Here is a 12,769-nt window from a genome sequence, read left to right as displayed (position 1 = left end):
AATTGTTTGATTGCAGAAGTTTTTAGATATTTCACATCTTGTGTGAGAGGGGCATGAGATTTAATGTTCATACTAGTTTTGAAACTGCTATAGATTTAACTTTAGTTATGAACATTCTGGCTGGAGTGAGTACGTGGGATGTCATGGGAGATGAAACAGTGGGAAGCAATCATTTTCCTATATTTAGAAGCTCGGGTGTGGATTTCTATAGGCGATAGGCCACTCTTAGGAGGTGGAATTTTGGTAAAGCAAACTGGGAGAGGTTTACATGATGAACATCTATCAGAGCTGAATATTGAGGGTAATATGGATTTCTGCAATGAAAGGTTATGTCACATTATTCCTCAAACTGTGGTGAAAGTGATTCCCATTCCATGGTGAGGAAAGTAGTGAAGGTTGTGAAAAAGATTTACTGGAGGTCATATTGTGATAACATTGGAAGGGTATTAAACTTGGAAATGTTTGGAGAATGATTAAAAAAATAGGGGGGAGAATTCATAGGGCTAATAACATTCCAGTATTGATCAAAGAAGACAATACGATTGTTACTGAAACAGAGAAGGTTGAGTTACTGGCTCAGTCATTTGCTCCAATTCATAAGCCGGCGACAGTGGTGGAGGCAGATACGATAGGGTCCTTTAAGAGACTCCTGAGCAGGTATATGGAGCTTAGAAAAATAGAGGGCTATGGCTAACCCTAGGTAATTTTTCAGATAAAGACATGTTCGGCACAGCTTTATGGGCCGAAGGGCCTGTATTATGCTGTAGGTTTTCTATGTTTCTAAGATAATTTAAGCGAAGAGGTTAAAGCATGTAGGGATAACTTTCGAAGTGAATACGCTGATGTGTTGGAAGATAACAATAGCATTGATAGTATTAGTGATGTAAAGTTTTCTTTGCGAGAATTTATGAAAGCTATTAATAGTGCAGGTCAGACAGCTCCAGGAAAGGGTGATATATGTTATTGTATGTTTCAACATATGGCTGACAGCTCTCTTAAGCTAATATTAAAATTCTGGAATCATATTTGAATTCAGGCTATCTACCCTCCTCATGGAAAATGGCAGTTTTAGTGCTTATTCTAAAACCTGGAAAGCCCCCCATCAGAGCCTTCTAGTTATAGACCAATATCATTAATGTTCCATTTGTGTAAACTTATGGAACGTATGGTAATAGAGCAGTTGAATTATATTTTGGGAAAAAGAGGTGATATAGCATTTTATCAGAGTGGATTTCAGAAGGGTAGAATGACATTGGATTCAGTTTTATGTCTGGAAGATGATATTAATAAAACACAGGTAAATAAAGTTGTAATAGCAGTATCTTTTGATATAGAAAAAGCATGATATGTTAAGGAGGGAGGGTCTTTTGATTAAATTTTAGAAATTGGAAGTGGGAGGAAGGTGAGATACTTTTTTTTCTGATTTTCTTATTTGGACGGTCTATGCAGGTAAGGGTAGGAAAGGTATATTCAGCATGAGACAGAGAATGGGACATCACAAGGCAGTATTTGCAACCCTTTATTGTTTAATATTATGATTAATCATATTTTCTCCAAAATACTGGAGTGGGTAAATCACTCTTTGCAGATGATGGAGCTTTATGCATCAGAGAAAAAAATAAATAAATTTGACTGTATATATGAAGCAATTAGCAATTAACAAGGTCAAACAGTGGGCAAATAGATGGGGTTTTAAGCTTTCAGTAGCTAAAACACAAGTTATATGTTTTACAAAGAGGATCAATAGACCTGCACACAATTTGAAATTGTATAGTCGAACTCTTGAAGAAGTGTCAGTGGTAAGATTTCTTGGCATGTGGCTGGATAATAAGCTAACATGGAAGCACCATATCAGTAAGATAACTGACAAATGTAAAGCAGTACGTTAAGTGTCTATGTGGGTACTCTTGGGGTGCTACACGAAAATCTCTGTTCACTTTATATATTTATTTATTTAGATCTGCACTTGATTATGGCTGTGTGGCTTCAAATTTAAAATGTTTGCATGTATACGAGCTCAGGCTTTAAGACTGTGCTGTGGTGTAGTAAGGTCATCTGTTTCAGCCTCACTGGTTGAAATGGGACAATTACCGTGACAGTTGCAGAGGCTGAAGATGATGTTAACATACTGGGTTAACTTGAGGGGGGCAGCGGAATGATCACCCTGTTAAGAGTGTTTTGGAAGACTATTGGGAACATCACAAGAAGAGTGATTTTAGTTTTGGGTGGCTGCATTCCCATCACACTAAGAATATAGGTTTTCTGTATTGTGTAATGTGTCCCACTGTAGCATGTTCGGTAACCCCACCATGGATTTTATCAATGGTTTTGATTGATTTTATGTTGCATGATTTAATGAAATCAAAGGAACCTGATATGTCTGAGAGTCTGTTGGTTCATCAGTACGTTAAGGAGAATTATTGTGATATGTTAACCATTTTTACCGATGAATCAAAATATAATTTAACAGAAAATGTCAGTGTGGCTGTTTTCTGCCTGAATTTCAGGTAGCAAAGAAACGTCTTACTAACTATTTATCAGTGTATACTGCAGAACTGGTTGCTGTCATGTTGGTCTTACAGTGGGCGTAGTAAATATGTCCTTGCAAAGTTATGATTTGTTCAGTCTTTTTCAATTTTGACTAGTCTTAAAACAGGTCACCCTCGCAGTAGAACTGATTTACTGCTGGAAGCTCTTCAAACTTTATTTCATATTCAAAGCATTGGTCTGCATGTCTCTACTTATGGGTCCCTGCACACAGAGGTGGTGAGGGGAATGAGCAGGTTGATAGTTTGAGCAAAACAGCTGTTAAAAGTTCATCTGTGGATATAGGCCTTCCACTTAGCAAATCAGAAGCTAAGGGGTTATTGGGGAGATTACGGCAAGACTTGTGGGATAACGGGCATCAGAGGAGACACCTTTACAGAATACATTGGATTGATGGCAGGAGGTAAGACAAGAAGGGAAAGAATTATATTGGCTCGACTGAGAATTGGTTATACTATGCTTAATTATTCCTTATATCTTGTTGGAAAATATCACTCTGGGGTGTGTAGGTGTTGTCATTATTATGAAACAGTTGAAAACATTCTTTTACAATGTGAAACATATAAGGTTGAAAGAAAGCGAATGCTGACTACACTACGAGCTTTGGGGATTGACAGTTTTCATTAAAGTTATGGAAGTGACTTTAATATAATTCACAATATTGTCTTTCATTATTTAAAATTTATAGGGCTTTTGGGGTCATTTAGTTTTCAGTTTTATTTCCCAACTCCACACCACACTCCAGACCAGTTGGTGGCGGTAATGCACCTTTAAAATGGACTGCCAACCGCCATTAAAAGTCAGCAGAAAGTAGTTTCCCGGGGCCTGGGTACGGATCGTGGGACTAAGAGAAAGATGGAGAGAACTGAGACTGTTCCGGGGTGCGGGGCTCACAACAACTGTCCCGGGATCACGGTGCGGGCGCCGGTGCCGCTCAAACCCCCGGCCGGAGCCCACATCCTACCTGCTGCCGGGCCTCCCGAGACGTTCGTCCGTGCAGCGCATGCGCGTTAGTGAGACGATCTGTGACCCGTGCGCCTGCGCATTAAACCCAAGTTAGAAGGAAAGATTGATTAGTTTAGGACTTTATTCAATGGAACGTACATGATTGAAGGGAGATTTGTGAGGGTATAAAATTATGAGATAGGGTAAATGAGAGCAGGCTTCTTTACACTGAGGTTGGGTGAGACTACAAGTAGAGGTCATGGGTTAATGGCGAAGGGTGAAATATTTAAAGGGATCATGAGCGGAAACTTCTTCACTAAAACCCACTAGCTAGAGACCAATTGCATTAACATCAAGTATATGTAAGATAATGGAAAGGATGATAACAGAAAGGTTATCATATGAGCTTGAGAAAAGGGGAATGCTGGCAAGTTATCAGAGTGGTTTTGGAAAGGGAAGGAATTCCATGGACTCAGTGATAATGTTAGAGACTGAAATAAGGAAGGCCCAGGCAAATAGAGAGTCAGTAGTGGCAGTGTTCTTTGACATTGAAAAAGCCTATGAAATGATATGGAAGGAAGGATTATTAATTAAACTGCACAAGATGGGGGTTGGTGGGAGAGTTTTTAATTGGATTAAAGATTTTTTGTTTGGTAGAAAAATTCAAGTTCGGATTGGATCAGAATTATCAAAACAGTACATAATGGAAAATGGCACACCTCAAGGTAGTGTGATTAGCCCATTACTTTTCATGATTATGATCAATGATGTCTTCACAAAGGTACCAGTGGATATAGGTAGGTCACTGTTTGCGGATGATGGGGCCTTGTGGAAAAGAGGCAGGAACATGGACCATATAATCAGGAAACTACAAGAAGCAATTGATGAAGTGGTGGAGTGGGGTTATGACTGGGGATGTAGATTTTCAGTAGACAAAACTCAATCTGTATTTTTTACCAGGAAAAGGGTTGAGGTAGGGAAGAAGTTAAGGATGTATGGGGTTGAATTAGAAAGGGTTGCATCATTTAAATTTCTGGGAGTTATATTTGATTCACGATTAACATGGGCAGACCATATCAGGAAAGTTGAGGAGAAATGTAAAAAAGTAGTAAATGTGATGAGATGTTTGACTGGTAGGGAATGGGGAGCAAGTTGTTCAGCTTTGAAGAGAATGTATGTGGCTTTAGTAAGATCTGTATTGGATTATGGAAATATAGTATATGGATCAGCAGCTAGGTCTCTTATAAGGAAACTGGATGTGATTCAGGCTCAGGCCTTGAGAGTGTGCAGTGGGGCTTTTAAAACGTCGCCAGTGTCAGCCCTACAGGTAGAAATGGGAATAATGCCTTTGGAACTAAGAAGGATGCAACTGATGGCAAACTACTGGGCTAACTTGCAGGGGCACAATGATTCTCACCCTACTAAAGGAGTGTTGCAGGAGTGCTGGGAAAATGGGAGGTTTCAGAGGGATACCTTTAGTCGGGCAGGGAATGATATCGCGAAAGAATGTGGAGTATTTGATCTGAGGATAAGTCCTTCAGTAGTTTATCCGGTTGTAGCTCCATGGAAGCTTGTATGGCCTGACATAGACTGGCATTTGTTAGAGGTAAAAAGGAAAGAAAGATATAAAACAGATTTGGTAAATGCATTTAACTGTCATGTGATGGAAAAGTATAGTGATTATACTCACATTTATACAGATGGTGCGAAGGAACCTGCAACAGGAGTGACAGGGTTTGGGGTGGTCATACCAGCAAAAGAAATTGGAATCAGCAGAAGAACATCTAATAAGTTAGGAGTGTTTACAGTGGAGATGCTGGCAGTGTTGGTTGCGTTGCAATGGGTGCAGAAAACCAGACAAGTCAAAGCATTGATATGTTCAGATTCATCCTCCGTTCTACCAAGTTTAAGGTCTTTTCACACAAACAGTCGGCAAGATGTACTTTATGAAGTCCTTCAGTTAGTTACAAGGATTGCAAATCAGGGAGGTCAGGTAAAATTTCTATGGGTTCCAGCACATGTAGGGGTGAAGGGGAATGAGAGGGTGGATGAGTTGGCAAAGAGGGTGTTAAAGAAAGAAAATGTGGAAATGCACATTAGTATCAATAAAGCAGAGGTTAAGTGTGTAATCTGGGAAAAAGTCAACCGAATGTGGCAAGAAAGATGGGACAGGGAGGGGAAAGGGAGGCATTTATATCAAATACAAAAGAATGTTGCAGTTACTAGGGTAGGTAATGGAAACAGAAGAGAGGAAATTGTGTGGACTAGGTTAAGGCTGGGGCATTGTGCATTAAACAAAACATTGAAAATGATAGGGAAACACCAGACAGGATTGTGTGAGGAATGTCAGGAAGAGGAATCAGTAGAACATGTAGTTCTGAGTTGCAGGAAGTATGGGATACAGAGAGAGATGATGATAAATAAATTAAGGGAGTTGGGGATGCAGGAATTCACATTAAAAGGGTTGCTGGGCATGGGTGAGAGAGCACAAGTCCGGGTATTTTTAGCATTTTTAAGGAGTACAGGGGTTTTTTATAGAATATGACGAATAAACAGGAATAGGATACTAGGATGGTCAAAGATGGGAGGGTGAAGCGTAGGTGTGTGTGTGAGATTGGGTGAAGGGATTTAGAATGTATGTCTAGTGCACATTCTGGAGCAGAGGGTGGCGGTAATGCACCATTAAGCTGGATGCCAACCGCCGTAAAATAAGATACAGACAGACAGACAAACTTCTTCACTCGTGTCGGCGTTGGCTTGGCCTGGGGGCTGTTTTGGATGGTTTAGTGGCTGTGAATGGTGTGGGGATTTTGGGAAATAGTGTTGATTCAGGTAGGGGGAGGATCTGGAAAAGGAACCGCTAATGGAGGGTTCGGGTGAGGGCGTGGAACATGGAATATGCTGGAATACTGAGTTCTCAGTCCCAGGCAGCCTGCCACCATGTCCCTGCAATAGCTGTAAGATCAAACACATTTGTCACAATACAGTACAATACAATACAATGCCTACATTCATTCACCCTATCAATACCCCTCATGAATTTGTATATTCTGTCAAATCTCCCCTCATTCTCCTACACTCCAGGGAATACAGTCCTTACTTGTTCAACCTTTCCTTATCACTCGGTTTCACTCTTTCAGTCTTATTGATATCTTTTCTGTACGTAAGTGAATGGCCTCAGCAATGTCTTGTACAACTTCAACATAATATCCCAACTTCTGTACTGAACACTTTGATTTAATCTCTCAAAAGCTGTCTTTACGACCCTCTTGTGACGCCACTTCCATGGAATTATGGATCTGCATTCCCAGCTTCCTCTGTTCTACACACTTCTCAGTGCCACACCATTCTGCCCATGATATTGTGTTAAACTTGATGCCAGATATGACAACCAACAGGGGACCCAGCACGAATCCCTGTAACACTAGAGACATGCCACCAATCTATAAACAGTAATGTGAGGATATGAAAGAGGGCAGAGATATGGGAGTTTTCCAACATGGGAGGACGTTACAGAGGGAGTGGTGGCTGACATCCAAGGAGTATGTGAGCCCAAGGATGTGAAACCTGAGGCAGGGAGCCAGAGCAGTAAGGCACTCACAGTTCCCTGGGCTGCAGGAAGAATGAGAAGAAGCCAATGCCCACAGTGGTGGAGCAGTCAGACCCACCAGTCTCCACCAATCTGCTCCTATATCCAATTGCCAACAGAGGAGAGCAAAGTGCAAAACATCTGATTCAGTTGTCGGGTTCTAAATCTCCACGCCAACCTGCAAACCCCATTATATCACCTCTCATCTTTGAAACCGTAGCAAGTACAGACTTGCCCATTCAGTTCTGTCGCTGCCACCCCCACCATGGGCCTTGCTGCCGTCCCGTGCTCACATCAGCGCTTCATTGAGAGAATAATGTCAGTAACAGCAAGCTTCTATAACATCATCTCTCAAATGGCTGCGCAAAAAAAGTTGGACATCACCAAGAGACATTTCAATGTAAAGTCCTTAATTGAGGAAGGAAAATAGACATCTTTACTGAGAAAGGATTATTTGAAAAGAACAACATAAAAAAGAAAGTTTATCAGTGAAAGACGAAACATTTTATAGTGAGATTTCTTTCTAAAAATACATTTAGTAAGTGAGTGTGGGTGTTATAAACAGTGTGTCAGATGGGATGCTGCTGGATAATCAAGAGGTAATGCAGGGCTCACTGGTCCATTCCGACCAAGATGACTATCTAATCCAATTCAATTTTCCTGTCTTGGCCATATTTGTCTTGCCCTTCTCACTCCACCAACTGATAATCTGTCTTTTAAATACTGATACTGTATCAGCATCAGTCACTTTCACCTGAAATCTATATCCTTTGATTTTGATTCCCTCTTGTTGGGGAAAAAGACTGTGTGCACTCACCCATCTAGCCTTTTATTATTAAATACATCTTTGTAAAGTCAAACTGCAATTCCTACACGCCAAGGTAAAATGTTCTAGCCTGTCCAAACTTTGCCCATAACTCATGAATATTCACTTCAACAGTAGTCAGCCTCCTCCTTGGTTTTTTTGTTAACCTTGCCTTCTAAGCACAACATCTGTCAATATAAGATCCAAAATAGATTTTCAACTGTTTTGAGCAACACACTTAAAAGTTGCTGGTGAACTCAGCAGGCCAGGCAGCATCTCTAGGAAGAGGTACAGTCGACGTTTCGGTCCGAGACCCTTCGAAAGGTCTTGGCCCGAAACGTCGACTGTACCTCTTCCTAGAGATGCTGCCTGGCCTGCTGCGTTCACCAGCAACTTTTAAGTGTGTTGCTTAAAATTCCAGCATCTGCAGATTTCCTCGTGTTTACGTTTCAGCTATTTTGCTTTGTTTAGTTTTTGGTTGTAAATGGAAGTCTGTCTTCAGTTCTTAAGATAGCAATAGAAAGCAGTAATCAGCTTGAAGTTTCAAAAACATTTTGTAGACCAGCTTTGCAAATAAGATCTGTATAAAGCACAGACCCTCTGTCCCTGAAAAGCAGACGCAATATCACTACATCTGTTTTATTATTGCGATAGACAAGCTGACTCTTAAATTTCTTAGTTCAAAGAACTTGCAAAATTGATGGATAATATTATTTAGCATATTGATATATGTATAGTTGGGAGTTTTATGTTAGCTTTACAACATTAATTCTGTGAACATTAAGTCTCCGGGTCCTGACAGGATATTCCCTAGGACCTTGAGGGAAGTTAGTGTGGAAATAGCAGGGGCACTGACGGAAATACTTTAAATACCATTAGAAACGGGGATGGTGCCGGAGGATTGGTGTATTGCTCATGTTGTTCCACTGTTTAAAAAGGGTTCTAAGAGTAAACCTAGCAATTATCGGCCTGTGAGTTTGATGATCGTGGTGGGTAAGTTGATGGAAAGTATTCTTAGAGGTGGTATATATAATTATCTGGATAGACTGGGTCTGATTAGGAACAGTCCACATGGATTTGTGCGTGGAAAGTCATGTTTGACAAATCTTACTGAATTTTTTGAAGAGGTTACTAAGAAAGTTGCCGAGGGTAAAGCAGTGGATGTTGTCTATATGGACTTCAGTAAGGCCTTTGACAAGGTTCCACATAGAAGGTTAGTTAGGGAGCTTCAATCATTAGGTATTAATATTGAAGTAGTAAAATGGATTCAGCAGTAGCTAGATGGGAGATGCCAGAGAGTAGTGGTGGATAACTGTTTGTCAGATTGGAGGCCGGTGACTAGTGGTGTGCCTCAGGGATCTGTACTGAGTCCAATGTTGTTTGTCATATACATTAATGATCTGGATGATGGGGTGATAAATTGGATTAGTAAGTATGCAGATGATACTAAGATAGGTGGCATTGTTGATAGTGAAGTAGGTTTTCAAAGCTTGCAGAGAGATTTAGGCCAGTTAGAAGAATGGGCTGAAAGATGGCAGATGGAGTTTAATGCTGATAAATGTGAGGTGCTACATTTTGGTAGGACTAATCAAAACAGGACATACATGGTAAATGGTAGGGCATTGAAGAATGCAGTAGAACAGAGGGATCTAGGAATAATGGTGCATAGTTCCCTGAAGGTGGAATCTCATGTGGATAGGGTGGTGAAGAAAGCTTTTGGTATGCTGGCCTTCATAAATCAGAGCATTGAGTATAGGAGTTGAGATGTAATGTTGAAATTGTACAAGGCATTGGTGAGGCCAAATTTGGAGTATTGTGTACAGTTCTGGTCACCAAATTATAGGAAAGATGTCAACAAAATAGAGAGAATACAGAGAAGATTTACGAGAATGTTACCTGGGTTTCATCACCTAAGTTACAGAGAAAGGTTGAACAAGTTGGGTCTTTATTCTTTGGAGCGTAGAAGGTTGAGGGGGGCCTTGATAGAGGTATTTAAAATTATGAGGGGGATAGATAGAGTTGACATGGATAGGCTTTTTCCATTGAGAGTAGGGGAGATTGAAACAAGAGGACATGAGTTGAGAGTTAAAGGCAAAAGTTTAGGGGTAACATGAGGGGGAACATCTTTACTCAGAGAGTGGTAGCTGTGTGGAACGAGCTTCCAGCAGAAGTGGTTGAGGCAGGTTCGATGTTGTCATTTAAAGTTAAATTGGACAGCTATATGTACAGGAAAGGGAATGGAGGGTTATGGGCTGAGTGCAGGTCGGTGGGACTAGGTGAGAGTAAGCGTTCGGTACGGACTAGAAGGGCCAAGGTGGCCTGTTTCTGTGCTGTAATTGTTATATTGTTTATATGGTTTTATGAAGCTGAGGTCTATGTCCCCAAAATATTTGAGTATTTTTGTTGAAAGGATATCTGGGGAAATATATACATGTGAAGTCAACCAAGTGAGAGGAGAAAAGGGTATAAATGCAGAGAGTAGTTCAGGCCGATTAGGAATGGGGTGAGGAACATCAGGAATCATGGAAGAAATACAGGGTGAACAAGAATCTATTCCTCCAGCTTTGATTTCTGCAACAGATTATTCATTTTTCTGCAACTTATTGATATGTCTTTTTAGTTTATAGAAATTATACCTGTGTTTTGGAAATCCTTGATGCTTTATTCTTTATGTTTTAGAAAGGATTTGTGTTTCAGAAATGGTTTCTAATTTGGAAACTGCAAATAAATTGTTTTAAACTACTTTAAACTGCATCATTCTGTGCAACTTCCACCATATCCAAAGAGATCCTACCATCAAACAAAACTTTACATTCTCCCACTCCCTTCCCCCCGACCCCCCATGATTTCCTTATTCATTCATCCACCCCGACTAATCTCCCTTTTGATACTGGACAGTAGCGCGAAAATCGCGGGAAAAAGAAGTGAAGAAAGCAGCGGCCAAGACATCTCAGACCAGGAAGTCAGCGACCAAGGAAACTTCGGCCAAGAAAGCAGCTAAGAAATCTCCCGCCCAGAAACAAAGTGTTAAGAAACCGACGGCTAAAAGGGCGGCTGCTAAGAAATCAGTGAGGAAGAAGTATTCGCAGGAGCCCAAAAGCCCCAAGAAAATCGTAGCCCCGAAGGCGCCCAAAAGGTCAGCAAAATCCAAGCCAAAGGCGAAATCTGTGAAAGTCAAGAAAGCGGCGGCCAAAAAGTAAATAAAAACCGCAACTTTAAACACCTGAAAACAACGACTCTTCCAAGAGCCACTCATCTCCCAGGAAAGAGCTAGAAAATTTACGGTTGTAGTAACGTCGGGAGGGAGCTGGAAAATAGAGGTCTCTCTGCTCTAATACTCAGCGCGGTGTGTATAAAATGAGATGGCGGCAGTCTGTTTACATTTGTACAGCGATTTGGAGTGGGAAGAGATAAAGAATTCAATTATTTCCTTGTAATGAATGTTTTGTAGATATATTGAGCAGCATTTCAGTTCGGCGTTGGTTCCTGTGGTCCGTTTGAAATCCTTTTGTTGCTGTTTTCTCCCCCAAACCATTTTAGAAAATGTGGTAAGGTAAAATCGATCTAAATCCTCTGCCTGTCCGCCCCGTTTCCGGCAAGACTGAATTCACTCACCTCGATACGCTATTCACATTCACATTCACATTCACAAACATTCACATTCAGCTAATTGAGGAAAGAAAATCGGTGATTTAATTGAAGGTGAAATTTGTTAATTTATGATTCTATTTATTGTAAGAAACCCGCTTGCCCTTGGAATTGGCGGGCGATTTGAAATTGAGCCGGCATCCAACCATTGCACTCGGATTGGCTGAATTCTGTCGCCAATTTCCATATTTGGTCATGGGTAACATTCCCCACCATCTCCCCCACCCCCACCACCGGCCAGCTTCAAACTGGTGATGGAAAAGCAGCCAATCGCAACGCCGAGATGCTACAATGGACATCTCCTTTGCAACCAATCAAAGAGAGTGGGGCGGCCCTTCATCTTTTCTTTAAAAAGCCGGTTCCTGCTTCTCCTCCGACAGTCTTATCCTGGTATTTGAAGCTACTGTTGGAGTGCTGAAGGAGAATGGCCCGAACCAAGCAAACTGCGCGGAAGTCGACTGGCGGGAAAGCTCCCCGCAAACAGCTGGCCACCAAAGCGGCGCGGAAGAGCGCTCCAGCCACGGGCGGAGTGAAGAAGCCTCATCGCTACCGGCCCGGCACCGTGGCTTTGAGGGAGATCCGGCGCTACCAGAAATCCACCGAGCTGCTTATCCGCAAACTGCCCTTCCAGCGTCTGGTGCGAGAAATCGCTCAGGACTTCAAGACCGACCTGCGCTTCCAGAGCTCGGCCGTCATGGCTCTGCAGGAAGCCAGTGAAGCTTATCTGGTTGGACTCTTTGAGGACACCAACCTGTGCGCCATCCACGCCAAGCGAGTCACCATCATGCCCAAAGACATACAGTTGGCCCGCCGCATCCGTGGAGAGCGCGCCTAAATCCGGCCTCGGCACTAAGCATAACAAAAGGCTCTTTTAAGGGCCACCAATCTGACAGTGGAAAGGGCTGTCATTTCTTGTGTACTAACCTTTCGTGTTACCCTCTGACTTTTTGTGTGTCCTAATCAATAAGGCGTCCCTGTTTCTTATTCCCAGCCGTTCGGCCTTCATGAAACTGAAAAATCAACAGTTCTGTGCCAACACTAGGGATATAACCTTTCCCTCGCCGTCGGCATGTCCCTATCTCACAACCCTGCCGAGTACGGTTTTAGGCAGGGTTTCCAGGGATTTGCGGTTGCTAGAGAATGGGCTTTATTAAATGCAATCTAACATTTAGTAACCAATCCCGTTTCTAGTCGAGTTTCGCGGGGACACAGTAGTCTGCATATACTGGAATTCC

General features: G+C 41.8%; 2 protein-coding genes across 2 annotated transcripts in view; one reads left to right on the top strand and one right to left on the bottom strand.

Annotated features, from left to right (window-relative positions):
- Positions 1–12,769, bottom strand: part of LOC140190249 (uncharacterized) — a 73,340-nt gene that overhangs the window by 7,277 nt on the left and 53,294 nt on the right. The window lies entirely within an intron of this gene.
- Positions 11,959–12,369, top strand: LOC140190243 (histone H3). Its single transcript, XM_072246809.1, has one exon. It carries the CDS (start codon positions 11,959–11,961, stop codon positions 12,367–12,369), a length of 411 nt encoding a protein of 136 aa, XP_072102910.1.

The sequence above is a fragment of the Mobula birostris genome, chromosome 29 (genome assembly GCF_030028105.1).
Source record: "Mobula birostris isolate sMobBir1 chromosome 29, sMobBir1.hap1, whole genome shotgun sequence".
In the NCBI taxonomy this organism is placed as follows: Eukaryota; Metazoa; Chordata; class Chondrichthyes; order Myliobatiformes; family Myliobatidae; genus Mobula; species Mobula birostris.
This window is presented reverse-complemented; position numbering and strand designations above follow the sequence as displayed.